We start from the raw sequence: 18,202 nt of genomic DNA on the forward strand, positions 1-18,202 counted from the left end.
AAATGATCAAAACTGACAAACGAAAAATCAGAAAATCTGAATATCCTCATTATATGAAAGAAGTTGAATTCATTATCAAAACCTTCACACAAGAAAACATCAGGTCCAGATAATTCCACTAGTGAACTCTATCGAACACTGAAGGAAGAAATAACAAATCCAGAAAACAGAGAAGGGAACATTTCCGAACACGTTTTAAGAGATCGGTATAACAGTGACAACAAAATTTTGCAAACACATTAAAGAAAAGAAAACTACAGATCAATACCCTTCATGAACATAGCCGTAAAGTTCCTTAACTGAACGCTAGCAAATCAAATTCAGCTCTATATAAAAAGAATAATACATTATGACCAAGTGAGGTTTATCCCAGGAATGAAAGGTTGGTTAACATTTTGCTAACAAAATGAAAGATAAAAAACATGATTATCTCAAAGGATACAGAAAAGGCATTTATCCAATTCACAGAGAAAACTCTCAGCTAATTAGGCAAAGAAGGAAATTTCCTCAATATAATAAAAGGTACATAGAAGAAACCTGTAACCAACTTCATACTTGATGGTGAAATACTGAACACTTCCCCTCTAAGATTACACAGGAAAGAAGTCCTTGATTCTATTCAACACTGTATGGAAATTCAAACATGTGCAACAAGGCAAGACAATGAAATAAAAGGAATAAAGATTGGAAAGAAAAAAGTAACACTGCCTTTATTCATAGATGATATGACTGTTTACACAAAAGTCATAAGGAATCTACTATATAACTACTAAAAATGAGTGAATTTAGGAAGACAGCAGGATGCAAGAACAAGATACAAAAGTAAAATGTATTTCTATGTACTCACAGCAGACAATTGGAAAATTAAAATTTTAAAAATTCCATTTACGATAACATGAGAAAGCATAAAATATTTTCGAATAAATTTGTCAAAAGATCTCTATACTGAAAACTCCAAATTGCGGCTGAAAGAAATGAATAAAGATCTAAATGGTGAGACATACCACGTGCATGGATTGGAAGACATCCAGTTTCTCTGAATTGAACTGTAAATTCCATGCAATTCAAATCAAAATCCAAACAGGTGTTTTGTAAAGTTGATAAGCAGATTATAAAATTTACATGTAAATGCAAAGAATCTATAATGGCATAATTTTTAAAAAGAATTTACATCACTTGATTTCAAAATTTCCTACAAAGCTAGTAATCAGAAAAGTTGTGCACTGGCCTAAGGTTAGACAAATAAACTAATGGAATAGAATAGAGTCTAGATAAGAATCCATTAAAGTATGTTCACACAAAGACTGGTAAAAGAATATTTATAGCAGTATTATTTATTATATCTGAAAACTGGAAATAATCCAAATGCCCATCAACAGTAGAATGGATAAATAAACTGTGGTATAGTCGCACATAATGCCTACTCAGAATGTTTAAAATGAACTATCAATAAACATATATAGATGAATCTTTAAAACAGTATGTTGAGTGAAAGAAGCCAGACACAAAAGATTAAATTAACCCATTTAATTGAAATTCAAGAATAGGCAAAACTATGCTATAGTGGCAGAAATCAGAACAATGGCAGCCTATGTGTAGTAGGAATTGACTGGAAGAAGGCACAAGAAAACTTCGTGAGGTGAGGAATGTTCTCTATTTTAATTCAAGTTAGTTAAACAGGTGCATACATATTGCTTAAATAAATTGCAAAACTGTATGCTTAAGATTTTTGTATTTCACTGTAAATTTTACTTTAAAGAAACATACCAGGACTTCTGATTATTAAAAGTCATTAAGAGAGTGAAAATGCAAACCACAGACAGGGACAAGCCTTTGAATTTATCTATCTAAGAATAACAACAACAAAATAAATCCAAAAAAATATAGAGCTCTAACAACTCAATACGAAAAAGACAGACAACCAAATAAAAACAAGGGCAAATGATTTGAAAAGGCATTTCTTTTGAGGATTTCCAAATGCCCAATAAACATACGAAACAGTACTCAACATCATTTAGAGAAATACAAATTAAAGCCCAATGAGATACCACTACATATACACTAGATTGGCTAAAATTAAAAAGTATGATGACAGAAACTGTTCATGTGGATGAGAAACAAACGGAACTGTCAAACATTGCTGGTAAGGGTGTATATTGCCATAATCTCTGTGGAAATATGTTTGGCATTCTGTATCAAAGCCAATAAAGCTAGACCTGCTTAAACATTTCATTTTCACAAATATCTAGCTTGGGCAAAGTTGCATAACAGTGAGCATCATTTCAATCATGGGAGACTAAATACATTCTAGGACAAAACTGTGTTTAATTAGCAGGCCATTTAATCCTGTGTACCAATTAGATGGCACCAGGAAAGATCTAAAAAGCCAGATGATATTTTAGTATACTCTGGTAGGAATAACATAGAAAGTCAATGAAATACTATAGAGGAGAAAAACTTAAGGGTCTACAGGCAACAAAAGAAAAAAACAGGAGAGAGAATAAATACTAGAAATTTGGACAATGTCAGAAAGTGTGCAGCAAAATGTCAAAGCATGGAACTTTGCTGTTACTTTTTAAAAGGTTGTTAAAATTAACTTTCATCAAGTATCAACCACATTAAACTCAGACTTAAGGAAGGCATCTATCTACCACGTGCCTCCTGATACTATTTAAAAGATGGCAAATAAGGTAGATGGCACAGGATTCTCTCAAATGGCAGCACAAGAAACACTGTCACAACAGACGTAAAGTGGCAGCCATCTTTGTGCTACCCAAATGAAGACATACTACGCTACAAAAGCTTGGTCAGTAAATCTATGCCCAAACTCCTTGCCTAAAGGCAGTAAACTGTTTGGAACATCAGTCAGAGATCTTGAAACAACAGAGTATACTATGAAGGCCAGATTATTCTAGTAAAATACTATCAAACAGCCTTCCGAAGTCTGAAAACCAAGTTGAAAGCTATAGGCTTCATGACGCTACAGGCCTGCCCAGTTTGGGATTCATCAGTTAAAAGTGGTCCATGATGTTTTACATTCTGCAACTCATTGATCTCCTGCTCATTCTGGATTAATCCTATTACTGGTCAAGTCTTAGAAAAAAACAACTCCAACTCCTTAGGAACTACATTTCTTATATCATTTACTACAACAAAATACATTTTTTAAAAACTTGCATAAGCAGAAAGCATTACAGAGTTAAAATTACCAGTATTATATATAAACACTGTTATTTATTCTTTGCACAGTATTTGAAATTATAACAAATTCTGTAAGATATTTGTTCAATATTCAGTAAAAGTCTTCTATGTGTCAGGTTCTGTGCTGAGTACTCAGGGACATAGAAATGAATATGATATAAACTGCTCTAGAAATCAGTGTAGCACAAGGTAGAAAAAAATCAGCTAATTACAATAAAATACACTAAATATGATCCCTTTTAACTGAACTCCACTTAACTGCCTCAGGATTAACCAAAGCTGCCTATTTCCATGCCTGATGATGCTCTTGATAGAGGAGCCCTCACTCTAGCAGACTTTCACACTTTTGCTCCTACATATTGAGCATTTTGCTTTTTACGCTTACCAAGAGTCAGCTAAGTTTGTTTCCAAATTTGTTTATGCCAGTTTCCTTTTCCATTGCAACTAAGCAATTTAAATATTATTTTAAAAAAATACAGGAGTATAAAAGAGTTTTGTTCCTATGAAAAGTAAGTTGAATATTAAAAGTTAAAATGTTTAGGAAAATTTATAGCAATACAGGCCCATGTTAACAAACAAGAAAAAGCTCAAACAAACAGTCTCAAACTACACCTAACAGAATTAGAAAAAGAACAACAAACAAAGCCCAGACTCAGTAGAAGGAGGGAAATAATAAAAATTAGAGCAGAAATAAATGAAATTGAAACAAGAAAGACTGTAAAAAGGATTAATGAAACAGGGAGCTGGTTCTTTGAGAAGATAAACAAAATTGGCAAACCTTTAGCAAGACTCACTAAGAAAAAAAGAGAGAAGGCTCAAATAAATAAAATTAGAAATGAAAGAGGAGAAATTACAATGGATACCACTGAAATACAAAAGATTGTAAGAGAGTATTATGAAAAACTATATTCCAACAAAATGGACAATCTAGAAGAAATGGATAAATTCTTAGATTCTTACAACCTCCCAAGACTGAATGAAGAAGAAACAGACAATCTGAATAAACAAATAACAAGTAAAGAGATTGAAACAGTTATCAAAAACCTCCCCAAAAACAAAAGTCCAGGACCAGATGGCTTCTCAGAAGAATTCCACCAAACATTCAAAGAAGATTCATTACCCATTCTTCTCAAACTATTCCAAAAAATTGAGGAAGATGGAAATATTCCTAACACATTCTATGAGGCCAACATCACCCCGATACCAAAGCCAGATAAGGACAACACAAAGAAGGAAAATTACAGTTCAATATTGCTGATGAACAAGATGCAAAAATCCTCAACAAAATATTGGCAACCCGAATACAGCAATACATTAAAAAGTTCACAGACCATGATCAAGTGGGATTCATACCAGGGACATAAGGATGGTTCAGTATCCACAAACCCATCAATGTGATTCACCACATTAACAAAATGAGAAACAAAAACCACATGATAATCTCCATAGAAGCAGAGAAAGCATTTAACAAGATCCAACAACCATTCATGAGAAAAATTCTCAATAAAAGGGGTATAGAAGGAAAGTACCTGAACATGATAAAGGCCATATATGACAAACCCACAGCCAACATCATACTCGATGGGGAAAAACTGAAAGCCATCCCTCTGAGAACAGGAGCAAGACAAGGGTGCCCACTCTCACCACTCTTATTCAACACAGTACTAGAGGTTTTGGCCAAAGCAATTAGGCAAGAAAAAGGAATCTGAATAGGGAGTGAAGAAGTGAAACTCTCGCCATTTGCAGACGACATGATTTTATATATAGAAAATCTTAAAGAATCCATCGGAAAACTATTAGAAATAATCAACAACTACAGCAAAGTTGCAGGGTATAAAGTCAACTTACAAAAATCAGTAGCATTTCTATACTAAGATAATGAACTAACAGAACAAGAACTCAAGAATATAATTCCATTTACAATCACAACAAAAAGAATAAAACATCTAGGAATAAATTTAACCAAGGAGGTGAAAGACCTATACAAAGAAAACTATAAGACATTGCTGAAAGAAATCGATAATGACATAAAGAAATGGAAAGATATTCCATGCACAGGGATTGGAAGAACAAACATAATTAAAATGTCCATTCTACCTAAAGCAATCTACAAATTTAATGCAATCCCAATAAGAATCCCAATGACATTCTTCACAGAAATAGAACAAAGAATCTTAACATTCATCTGGGGCAACAAAAGACCCTGAATAGCCAAAGCAAGACTGAAAAACAAGAACAAAGCTGGTGGCATTGCAATCCCTAACTTCAAAATATATTACAAAGCTATAGTAATCAAAACAGCATGGTACTGGTACAAGAACAGGCACACAGATCAATGGAACAGAATTGAAAGCCCAGCAATAAAACCACACATCTATGGACAGCTTATCTTCGACAAAGAAGCCAAGAACATACACTGGGGTAAGGAAAGCCTCTTTAATAAATGATACTGGGAACAATGGACAGCCACACGCAAAAGAATGAAAGTAGACCATTATCTTTCCCCATGCACAAAAACAGACTCAAAATGGACCAAAGACTTGAAAGTAAGACTTGAAACCATAAAACTTCTAGAAGAGAATATAGGCAGTACACTCTTTGATATCAGACTTAAAAGGATCTTTTTTAATACCATGTCCACTCAGACAAGGGAAACAAAAGAAAAAATAAACAAGTGGGACTTCATCAGACTAAAGAGCTTCTGGAAGGCAAAGGAAACCAAGATCAAAATGAAAAAACAACCCACCAACTGGGAGAAAATATTTGCAAATCATGTATCTGATAAGGGGTTAATCTCCATAATATATAAAGAGCTCACACAAATGAAGTACAAAAAAAACCAAACAACTCAATCAAAAAGTGGACAGAAGATATGAACAGACATTTTTCCAAAGAAGACATACAGATGGCCAATAGGCACATGAAAAGATGCTCAACATCACTAATCATCAGGGAAACACAAATCAAAACAACATTTAGATACATCTTACACCTGTTAGAATGGCTATAATCACCAAGACAAAAAACAACAAATGTTGGAGAAGTTGTGGAGAAAAGAGAACCCTCATCCACTGCTGGTGGGAATGCCACTGTGGAAAACAGTATGGAGATTTCTCAAAAAATTAAAAATAGAACTACCATATGACCCAGCTATCCCACTACTGTGTATTTACCCAAAGAACATGAAATCAACAATACAAAGAGACTTATGCACCCCTATGTTCATTGCAGCATTATTCACACTCGCCAAGACGTGGAAGCCCCCAAGTGCCCACTGACGGATGACTGGATAAAGACGATGTGGAATATATACAATGGAATACTACTTGGCCATAAAAAAGACAAAATTCTCCCATTTGCAATCACATGGATGAAGCTTGAGGGCATCATGTTAAGCGAAATAAGCCAGACAGAGAAACACAAACACCATACGATTTCACTTATATGTGGACTATAAACTAACTTATGGACAAAGAGAATAAACTAGTGGTTACCAGGGGAAAGGGGTGGAGGGTGGGCACAAGGGGTGAAGGGGCATACTCATACGCTGTATGACAAACAATAATGTACAACTGAAATCTGACTGTGTTATAAGCTATTATGACCACAATAAAAAAAAAATGAGAAAAAAAATGCTTAGGAAAGATCCACCAAGCTCAGTCACCAAAACAAAGGCCTATCAAATTAGGTGTGTGGAATTCAACTGTAAAGGACTGCAGAAAAATAAATAAACAAGTAATCAAGGATTCTGTACTCAGACTGCTTTGCTATCCTAGTCAATATATTACGGTTTTGGCATTGCCAGCCAAGAAGGCATCTACTGGATATGTAAATTATATTTAAGCACAAAGCCAGAAGTGATTAATTCTTGAGGGAGGATGGTAAAACCTAGGGAGAGACCAAAAAGGCTTTTTGAATGACAGATCACAAGGAATTGTGCTGCAAAGCGTTAAAATTTCTAAAAAGGCTTTAATGATAATAAAGACGGCTCAAATAATTTGCTCAATGTTTAGTCACTGATACAGAAGAGTCAGGAAGAAATAAGTAATACATAAACAGAAGAACTCTGAGAATCTTTAAAAATATTAAATAGAAGGTGCCTCCCCACAAAAAGGGAGGAAGAATGATATTATCTTAAGTATACCACCATGCAGCTAGTACAAATCTAAAATAAACTCTAAAACTTACCATTACCTGTTTTAAATTGGGTGATAATCATCTCTCCTGATTTAAAGTTTCAGTAGAAATAAACATTTCTGGTGGTAACAACTGTAAAAGAATTCGCCTTCCTGGCCCCAAAGGGGGAAAGGTCACACAACATAGGAGAGAGTTTAAGAATTGCACTGGCTTCTACAATTCCAGTGTTAATTGCTCATGTTTAATCAAAGCATAAATCAGAAGAAGAGACATGCGAAGTATAAAAACATATTTAAAAGTTAATATTTCAAATAATCTCAAACACATAGATAAATATTTTCAAAGTTATGCCCTGCAAAAATGCTTTTAAAAATTCATTTCAAATTAACCTCTATTTTCCAAAGTAATAGCTCGAAAATTTTGATGCAGCAAAACTACACAGGGAGCCAGATTACATCCAAAAATCTGTTCAGAATTCAGAGCTGGGAAGGAAGATTCTGTATTTTTTAAAAAATATGTCAGTATATTTGAATATGAAGGACTGGTAGACACTTTGAACCCACCTATATCAGAAGTGGTGCTCTTAAAAATGCAAGTTATGAGCTCCATCGCATACATACTCAAGCAGAATCTAAGAGGTTGTAACCTAAAAATCCACAGTTTAATAAATTTCCCAAGGGATTCTTATTGTGAACAATATATTTTAAAAATAATTGCCTTTCTGTTTAAAACCCTAATTTTTAAATTAACTGTAAAATTAAAAAAATAAAAGGTCTTCTAACTGGATGCTACTTTCTGAACATCCTGCCAGTATGCTAAATTTAAAATATCTCAAACAAAACACCCTGCATGTTCAATCACGGTATGTACAGTTTTCTCCTAGATTTCCTACCTTACCATCACCAACTTCTCATTTCCCTTAATTTTCAATTTCTCCCGGTCTCTGCTCTGTGAATCTCTCCTGAATTGATCACTTTAATTACATTTCCACCACAGCGACCTGGTTCAGGCTTTTATGAGTACTAGACCAGTGGTGGACCTCACCTTTGGCTGAATACAAGAACCAGCAATGTAGCTTTTAAAAATCTTTCTGCCCTGGCCACATCCCAAACCAATTAAATCAAACTCTCTGGGGATAACAACCAAGTGGAATTGTAGCTAAAAGAGAGGACACCAGTTAAATTTTAATTTCAGGTAAATAACTTTTTAGTATAAGTATGTCCTAAATATTGCCTTTTCATTTCTTAAATAAACCTGGCAACCCCACACTCAGGCATCTGTAATATTTTACTTGTTGAAATGTGTGTATAGGATCAGTGAGTAAATATATATCCCATTGTGAATTGGAGTTTAAAACTTTTGAAAGCTACTGCTCCAGACCAGGGGTGAGTAAACTCTTTCTGTTAAGGCCAGATAGTAAACACTTTAGGTTCTGTGGACCACAGAATCTCTATGGCAACTACTGAACTCTGCTTTGTAGCACAAAAGCAACCATAGATAATACGTAAATGAAAGAGTGTGGCTGTGTTCCAATAAAACTTTACTTATAAAAATAGATGGTTGGCCATATTTAACTCACAGACTGTAGTTTGCTGATCCCTACTCTAGATATCAGATCATTTTAGATTTCTCGTTTGTTATTCAACATATTCATTGTATTTCTCAGCTTTACATTATCTGAAAATTTGAAGAGTGTCCCCTCATCTATGCGAAAGTAAAACTGCTAACCCAAACAATTGCTTAAGAATACAACCCAGAAACACAAGTCTGGAAAATTTCCTCAAGGCTTATCAGTAATTAATTATTTGGATAATATTTCCACATCCTGCCCACAAGGATATCATAGGCTACTATTAATAACTAACATTTATTGAGTGTTTATGTCAGACATCATGCTGAAGAATTTATGTACATTACATGTCCAACAATATTATATATTCTCATAACAACTCTTTGAGGTAGATACAATTATTATCACCACTTTGCAGTTGACGAAATGGGGACACCAATAGACAGGTGAAATACCTTGCTCAAGGCTTTACAGCATTAAGCAGAGAGATCAGGATTCAAGCAAAGGTCCACCTAATCCAGAGACCCATTCTTAACTGTTGTACCACAATAATTCCATATGTCTTCAATATCCTACTGAACAATATTATATCTCAGGTATTTCCCTGACCTATTGGTCTAACAACTGTGGCAGAAAAGAAGATGGATACTACATTACTCATTCTTGTTCTATATATATGGGTAAAATCTGAAGGGTCCCCAAATCTAAAAAAGTTAATGACTGCAAAGGACTTTAGAGATCTAGTCCAATCTGTTCCTCTAGACACGTGAAAATTAAGACCCAGAACTGACAAGTTCTTCATTAATGGCCTTCACAATTTTATTTTAATCAAGAATGAGATTATATATATATTTCTGAAAGTCTTCACTTTTCTTCTTTATCTGAAGTACTGGTTTCTCAAAGATTCCACAATGTATAGTACAAATCAGACTGTTGATTCAAAATAATTAGAAGGCATAACAAGCGAATTTATTGTTCATATATTACTATATTTGTCACTCTATGTATTACAAATGCATTACTTTTATTAATACATGACACACTTAAATATAAATAGCACTAAAATATATATATATAACATAAACGTGACTGCACATATATTTTCAAAGCATATGTCCATTAACTAAGCTTAAAATTGATCAACAAATTAGTAGTCTGTACCTGTTTTGATACTTTTCTATATTTTTCTTTTCAGTCTTACATCTTTTAGAGGCTGTCAAATTATAAAGTAGGTATCATTGTAAAGGCAACAATTAATTTTGCGACCAAGAAAAAATATTTTAAAATTTTTGAGTGTACAGGAAAAAAATCACATATCTATATCTATATATGTTTTCACCTAAACACATTAGACTAATAGGCTAAGATGAATTAGTTAGTGATGTTGAAAACATTGCTTATTTGATAACTGATAACTCTTAGAGAATCTCAATGATAAAATCAGAATCTCTTTTTATGATAAATTAATGTTAGTAAGTGTTCAGTGAAATTAGTATCCTGATACACTACTGTTAACAATGCAAATGCTTCACTTTTGGAAAACAATTCGGAACAGTTAATCCCCTAACAAAACGAAATTGACTTTACGGCCTCTGAGTACTTTCCAGGAATTTTTCCTGAAGGAAAATCAGAAATAGAATAAATAGATGTGCATAGTTATAAACTGAGGATAAAAACTAAAATAGTCTCCAAGAGGAAAATTTTTAAGGAATATTCTATAGGTATTAAAATAGTCTTCTAAGACCATTCAATGAGAAATCTTTATAGGGAAAAATCATCACAGTGTTAAGTGAAAAAAGGCAGAATTTATAATCGTATGTTTAGTATGAACCCACATTTGCAAAACTAAATAAACAAGTAAGACATTCCAGATAGGAAGACAGTCTTAACAATGTTCATCTATTTTTTAAAATACTTGTGGTTTACTCAACTTTTCACTTTTAGTTAGGAAAGCGCAAAAGCTTTCCAAAAAGTTCCGCTAGGACGAATTTTTTTTTTTTTTAGGAAGATTAGCCTTGAGCTAACATCCACCGCCAATCTTCCTCTTTTGCTGAGGAAGATTGGCTCTGAGCTAACATCTGTGCCCATCTTCCTCTATTTATATGTAGGACGCCTGCCACAGCATGGCTTGCCAAGCTGTGTGCAGGTCCATGCCCGGGATCCAACCCAGTGAACCCTGGGCCACTGAAACACAGCACATGAACTTAATCACTATGCCACAGGCCCAGCTCCTATGACAAATTTTTATTAACTCTATTTATATAAAATCACCACTTACAGTCCTAAAATCTGAAGCATTTGGGCTGCACCGATTGAAGGATCTGGAAAAGGTTTAACTGAAAAAGGCCAGATTGTGAACAGGAGTCGTAATATGTGACTACCAAACATAAATTAATAAAAAAAACGTAAGAAACAATAATTTGTGGCACAAAAGATTAGGTCTAAAAATATGAAAATTCTTAAAATATATTACATTTAATTCACCATGAAATGAAGAAAGTATCATCATCAATTTCAATATGACAAGTGAATAGAATATTATTGTTTAGTTTGTAAACATCATCAATCTAGTGTTTTAACTACCTCAACACAGGGCATTTAATGCCGATATATTTAAGTCGCAATAATTGCGAAATACATTAAAACAGAAAGAAAATAGCATATACCAAAATTGCAATGAGATGTAAGATGAACTAAGATTGCAAAGTCCTCAGTCAAGAGATATGGTTCATATTTGAAAATGAAAATATTTTAGATCTTGTAATTTTCTTTTTAAAGATTGGCACCTGAGCTAACAACTGTTGCCTGTCTTCTTCTTTTTCTTTTTTTTTTGCTTTTTCTCCCCAAACCCCCCAGTACATAGATGTATATTTTAGTTGTGGGTCCTTCTAGTTGTGGCAAGTGGGACGCCGCCTCAACGTGACCTGGTGAGCGGTGCCATGTCTGCACCCAGGATCCGAACCGGCGGAACCCGGGGGCTGCCCAAGTGGAGCACAAGAACTTAACCGCTGGGCCACGAGGTCGGCCCCTAGATCTTGTAATTTTAAATGATATATTAAATGTCGTTTCTAATTTCTCAGAGAGTCTGAGACATCAGAAATTAAAATTTGATGATTTCTGCACTATTCATAAAAAAGAAAAATGATTTCACAGAAATGTTGAAATACATTTTCTAGTATGATAAAATATTAAACAGGTCTTGCTTGTTATATCACTTGGAAGATCCCTTCCAACACTTAGAAAATCGTAAGTCAAGTTTCGCAGCCATTGGCTGTCCTTGATCAATGATATTTGATTTCCAATATGGAAAAGGATCAGTGAAATATGGTAGAGCTGCATAATCTACGAATTGCTAAATATTTAAACACGAAATAATTTTGCTAGGTCAGTTGAGGGTTCCGGTATTTATATTTGAAAGAAATAAGAATACTTTACAAACTTACTTGATTTGCATATCAGTAGCAAACTAACTGGCATTATTATCCTTAATTGCATGTTTTATTTCAGTGTTTTATTTGATGCTTCTAATCAAGGATAGGGGTCTGAAATGTAATACTCCACAATGTTGATCCTATTTATAGTAAAAACATATATATATACTCTTTCTGAAAAGTTTTGAAAAGCTCTTGAGTTCCAGGATAGAAACTTGCAAATTATACTGAATTTTGAGCTCTTTACTTCATTTTAGGACTCAGAATGAGTGAAAACATGGAAGCAAAACTTTACAACTCCATGCTCACAAGAGTAAATTTGAGACTAGAAAGGCTTTTGAAGGAAAGTAGAATTTTGTTTTTAACGTTTCTGACCTAGAGTAATTAAGTCTAAAAATAAAGGGAGCCTAGTACATAAAGACCTGTTCTTAGGTGCAGTCTCAGCTTCTTTTTGTATTGATTCAAAAACAATGATGCCCTTCATCCTTTAATTACCTCTGATATTTGTTTCTCTAAAATATTAGCAGAGCTGACCACACAGGGACATTTTTTTTAACCTAAAGGAGAATCAAGATACTAATCGTCTAGCATGTGTGGGACAGAGGTGTAATTTAAAGCAGTGTTTGTCAGCCTAGGCACCATGAGATCCTGGACGGGATAATTTTTTGTTGTGGGGCTGTCCCGTGCTCTGTGAATGTTTAGCAGCATCCCTGGCCTCCACCCACTAGATGCCAGAAGCCTTTTAGGCTGCCCCTCCTGCCGGTTATGACAACCAGAAATTTCGCCCAACACAGCCAAATGTTCCCTGAGGGAGAGTCATCCCTGCTTGGGAAAGAATAAGTCATCTCGTCATTTAAGAAAAAAAAAATCTTACACAAGTTCAAGGATGATAACTCATGAGAAATTTAAGTAAAAATGATGATTTGATCTGGAACAATGGCCCCTGACATACTGTCAATGGGAATTCCTTTTTAAGGTCTAGAATTATGCTGTCCAAGATGGTAGCCCCCAGCCACATACAGCTATAGAGCATTTAAAAACGTGGCTAGTACAACAGAGGAACTGAGCTTTTAATTTTATTTAATTGAAAATTAATTAATTAGCATCCAAACTGTTGTGTGCTGTCCACATAAAATATACACATTTCAAAGATTTAGAATGAACAAAACATGTAAAACATCACTTTGATAATTTCATATTAATTACACATTGATATTTTGGATATAATGGGGTAAATAAAATATATTATTAAAATTAATTTTACTGGTTTCTTTTTCCTTTTTATAACATGGTACCAAGAAAATTTAAATTTGCACATGCAGCTGGAATTACATTTCTTTGGTGAGCATGGCCTAAAATCTTGGATGATCTGTCCAAGTAGCCACTGACCATGAAACACATAATACCAAAAAGTCACTATGGATTCAGTGAAATATTTCAATGATTTTACATTTTACTAAATCACAACAGCACCCACAAATAATGCTTAGGGCACATGGAGAGTTTTGGATTCTCAGAAATATCTCTGGCTTAAAGTCTGAAATACGCTGATCTAGAATTCACATCACAGTTGGTGATGACATGAAATTCGTAAGCTGAAAAATATTAATTTCTAGAATCATGTTTCCAATGACCTTCCATTCAATTTTATCAGATAATTACATTTATATTTAGGCTAAAATGAACTTATCTTTCCCATCCCCATAGGAATACCACTGTCTTTCTCCTTTCCAACTTCACTCACCCTAATAATCAATAATGAATAACAAGTTCTCTTGATATTTGCAAAGACATTCAACTTACAGTGCAAAAACAACCCACTGGTCCTTAGGTCTTTTATCTACACTACCAAACTACTAAATTCCTCTAAAATTATATTAAAATAATAATTTTTTTTGAATCTTAAATCTTACAATAAAATTATCATTTTATTGTTCTACCTTTTTCAATTCTATCAACTGAGGTAACTAAAATCTTAATAGTGCATAGAAAAAGGCCCTTGAAGTTCTGGTTCTACTTCTCTGTAATCCTAAGTTAACACAAAAATAAAGCAAAGCATTTGCATAAGTACACCGTGTGCTTCATAAGAACAAATCAAGAACAGATAATGGGAAATCAGATTGGGTTGCACAGCTCAGCACATTATTTCACTTACACAATAAAGTATTTGCAAACCCCAGTTTAAAGCAAGCATTCAGAATAAAAAGGCTATGCAGATGTGAACTTAATCATTATAAAAAGCAGTTTGACTTCAAAACTATACCCATCTCCTGATTGTGCATTCCGTGAGACAATGTTGTTTACAGGTTGTATAACCTAAATATTTATTAAGTAGTCAAGTCCATATTTCTATTCTGGTTTATTGATTCCAAAAGCTTAACAGTACTCGTAAATCCTTTTAAATGTAGAATGAATGCCACGAGACCCTTTTCCAGAGATTACGAACTCTGGCTTAATTAAATTATTAGAAAGATTATGCTCTTTGGAGGGATTTGTTTCTTTTTGGAGTGGATGAAGGGAAAAAGAAAGTTTGAAAGACAGCAATCTGCAGGGCCAGAGGAAGCAGAGTTCAGTAGCTTGTGCTCGGGACAAAGTTTAATTTAAGAGCTTCAGGGGGGTTGGCCTGGTGGCGCAGTGGTTAAGTGCGCATGTTGCGCTTTGGCAGCCCGGGGTTCACCAGTTCAGATCCTGGGTGCGGACATGGCACCGCTTGGCAAGCCATGCTGTGGTAGGAGTCCTGCATACAAAGTAGAGGAAGATGGGCACGGATGTTAGCTTAGGGCCAGTCTTCCTCAGCAAAAAACAAACAAACAAAGCAGAGGACTGGCAGCAGATGTTGGCTCAGAGCTAATCTTCCTCAAAAGAAAAACAAAAAAAGAGCTTCAGGAAATGCTTTCCAATGAGGGAATTACTCACTTAGCAAAACTTGGCCCAACAGTGTAATTGCAAAAAAAATAAAATAAAATGTTCTGGAACAAAAGTACCCCAATTTAAAATATTTTAAACACAGAACTAAGCTTAAAGAACATCTAGCTGATACATCTATTTATATATATTTTATGCACAGAGTTATACTGAAGAGTGAGATAAATTACTGCATACCTGGGAGGAGCTGTTGGATAAATAATTTTTATGTGTTGGAATGTTAAATCTTGATTTAAAACCTGCTTGATCCACGTTCTCAATCCTTGTCCAGAATCACCTGATGAATGACAAAATCCAGATTAAGATAACACATTTTGACAATACAGTGTACTTAAAGGCAGTATATAACTTTCATGTCACACAGAGGCTGGAAAAAGGAATTAAAAAGATCTCCATCCATAAAAATAACTGTCCAGAAACCAAGTTATCAGTGTGAATTAATTGGTCAGGAATCAAAAGCTAGGAATAATTTTGATTATTTTGCTCTTAACCACCACTGATCACTTTACAGACCTTGTTTAAGCTTGAATTCTAAGTTTCCCCATTTAAAGGGTATAACAGGAACAAATAAATAAAGTAATTCAATTTTTCTAAGAAAAAAATTCTTTCTATATCTGATTTTAAACACTGTCATTTCTTATCTTACTCTTAAAAAATAGTAAATTCCTCAAGTGCTTATAAACTTTTATAGTTGGAACAACGTAAAACAATTTTCTTGGTTAAAATAATAAAATCGTTCAAAAGGGGTATTCAGCATACTTTTATTTTTAACTTGAAGAAATTAAAATTTAATTTTGATAACATGTTTCTATGACTGAAAATAATGATTATACATCCCAAGGCTGACAAATAATCAAAATTCATGCAAGAATTAACGTATGCATATTTCCATTAAAAAAATGGAAGGAAATATACGTCCATCTTATGGAGTCCTGAAGAGGAAATTTTAAAGGTAACAACAAATTTCTGAATCAATTAATTCATGAAAACACCAATTCAAAACATATCTATTGAATATCTATTAATGTGCCAGGCACTGTGCTCACTCTAGAGAGGAAGAGATGGGAAGATGAGGGCAGAAAGAGCCACTACTCTCACAGAGTTTACAGTTTATTGTGAGAAACAGACTTTAGTCAAATAATCATACATGTAAACGTGAAAGACAAATGTAACCATGGAAAGAAGACAGCTGATGCCGCCAGGGTTTATTATAAGCAGAGCTGACCCAGTTAAGGGGTTCAGGGATAACATCACTAGAATATAGGCTCTGCAAAGCAAGGGTCATTTGTGTTTTATCCACTGAGTTATTTGTTCATTTAATGCCTAGAACAGGACTGACACGTATCGGGCATTCAACAGATAGTTGGTGAATGGTCTGAACTAAAATCTACAGGCTGGTGAAAAGTGAAGTGCAGAAGGAAAGCTCTTCTCAGATAGGACATGACAAATGCTAAGAGCCTTTACAGGAAGAAGAAGTTCAGCATCTGAGAAGGAGAAGAAGAGCAGTGAGTGCACAATGAGGCTAGAGAAACTGTAGGGACCTGACACACCCTAAGAGCATGGGGTACAGGACTTTTTGGTCGAAAGAGGGCATGCTTCTAAAGGTCACTCTGTGTGAAGACAGAACTGAAGGGCAGAAGCAGACGTGGGGAGAGGAGTTAGGAAGCTACTACCGTCCATGTGAGTGATGCTTAAACTAGGGCGATACCAGTGGAATGCACAGAACAGATACTAGAGATATTTAGGAGATGAAATTAAGAGAAATTGGCAATAGATTAGTTATGAGGGGTCAATGGTGAAAGGTTTCAAGGATGAGATGAGGTTTTTGTTTCTGCTTTGTTTTTTTTTAAAGATTGGCACCTAACATTTGTTGCCAATCTTCTTTTGTTTTTTTTTCTCCTTCTCCCCAAAGCCCCTCACTACCATAGTTGTATATTCTAGTTGTAGGTCCTTCTGGTTGTGCTGTGTGGGACACCACCTCAGCATGGCCTGATGAGCGGTGCCACATCTGTGCCCAGGATCTGAACCTGCGAAACCCTGGGCTGCTGAAGCAGAGCGTGTGAACTTAACCCCTGGGCCATGGGGCCAGCCCCTGAGGTGAGGTTTTTGGCCAGGACAACTGGGTGAACAATAGCACCATGCACTGAGACAGGAAGCACACAAAACGCCAAGTCTGTACACCATGAGCGTGAGGTATCTCTTTGTAATGTACACAAGGTCCTACACCAGGGGTTGAGCACATTGGAGCAGACTAGAGGACAAAACTCAGGTCCTTAAGGGCCACAAGCTAAGAATGGTTTTCACATTTTTAAAGAGTCATACAGGAAAAAAAAAAAAAGAAAAAAGAAAAAAAGGGAAGGGAAAAAGAAAAACAAGTGAAAGAGACCATAGATGGCCCACAAAAGCTAAAATGGTTACTATCTGACCCCTCACAGAAAAAGTGTGCGGGCCCCTGCCCCACTCCACCTTGATTCCTGTACCTTCTGGATACCTTCTGCTCCTCTCACTCCAGGCACAACAGCCCTAGTGCTGTCCTTGAATGTCAGCGATCCTACCTCAGGGCCTTTGTCCTGGCTTTTCCCTTGTCTCTAACAGTCTAATCCAATGTCCACATGACTCACTCACCAAGTCACTCTCTTCAATCCGGCTGAAGTGCCATCGTCACAGTGAGGCCTACTCTGACCACCTTATTTAAAACTGTATCCCCATACCTCCCATCCTCTGTATCCTGCTTTCTTTTTTCCCACAGAACTTACTATCGTCTGTTATATAATATTTCTTCTGCTAGAATGTAAGCTCCACGTGAGCAGGGTTTTTGTTTGTTTTGTTCATTGCTGAATGCCCAGAACCTAGAGCAGTGCCTCGCACAGTGGCCATGTAATAGATATTTCTTGAATGAATGGATTAATGAATGAATGATTATTGGGCAGTTGGACAA

At 35.1% G+C, this 18,202-nt stretch overlaps 1 protein-coding gene across 2 annotated transcripts in view; it reads right to left on the reverse strand.

Moving 5' to 3' along the window:
* Positions 1-18,202, reverse strand: part of LYPLAL1 (lysophospholipase like 1) — a 43,460-nt gene that overhangs the window by 22,061 nt on the left and 3,197 nt on the right. For both annotated transcript variants that reach the window (XM_005608025.4, XM_070256044.1), the window contains exon 2: positions 15,442-15,541. In XM_005608025.4, the coding sequence (XP_005608082.2) occupies positions 15,442-15,541 (100 nt within the window). The remainder of the gene's footprint in view (positions 1-15,441; positions 15,542-18,202) is intronic.

This window comes from Equus caballus, chromosome 30 (assembly GCF_041296265.1).
Source record: "Equus caballus isolate H_3958 breed thoroughbred chromosome 30, TB-T2T, whole genome shotgun sequence".
NCBI classification, from domain to species: Eukaryota; Metazoa; Chordata; class Mammalia; order Perissodactyla; family Equidae; genus Equus; species Equus caballus.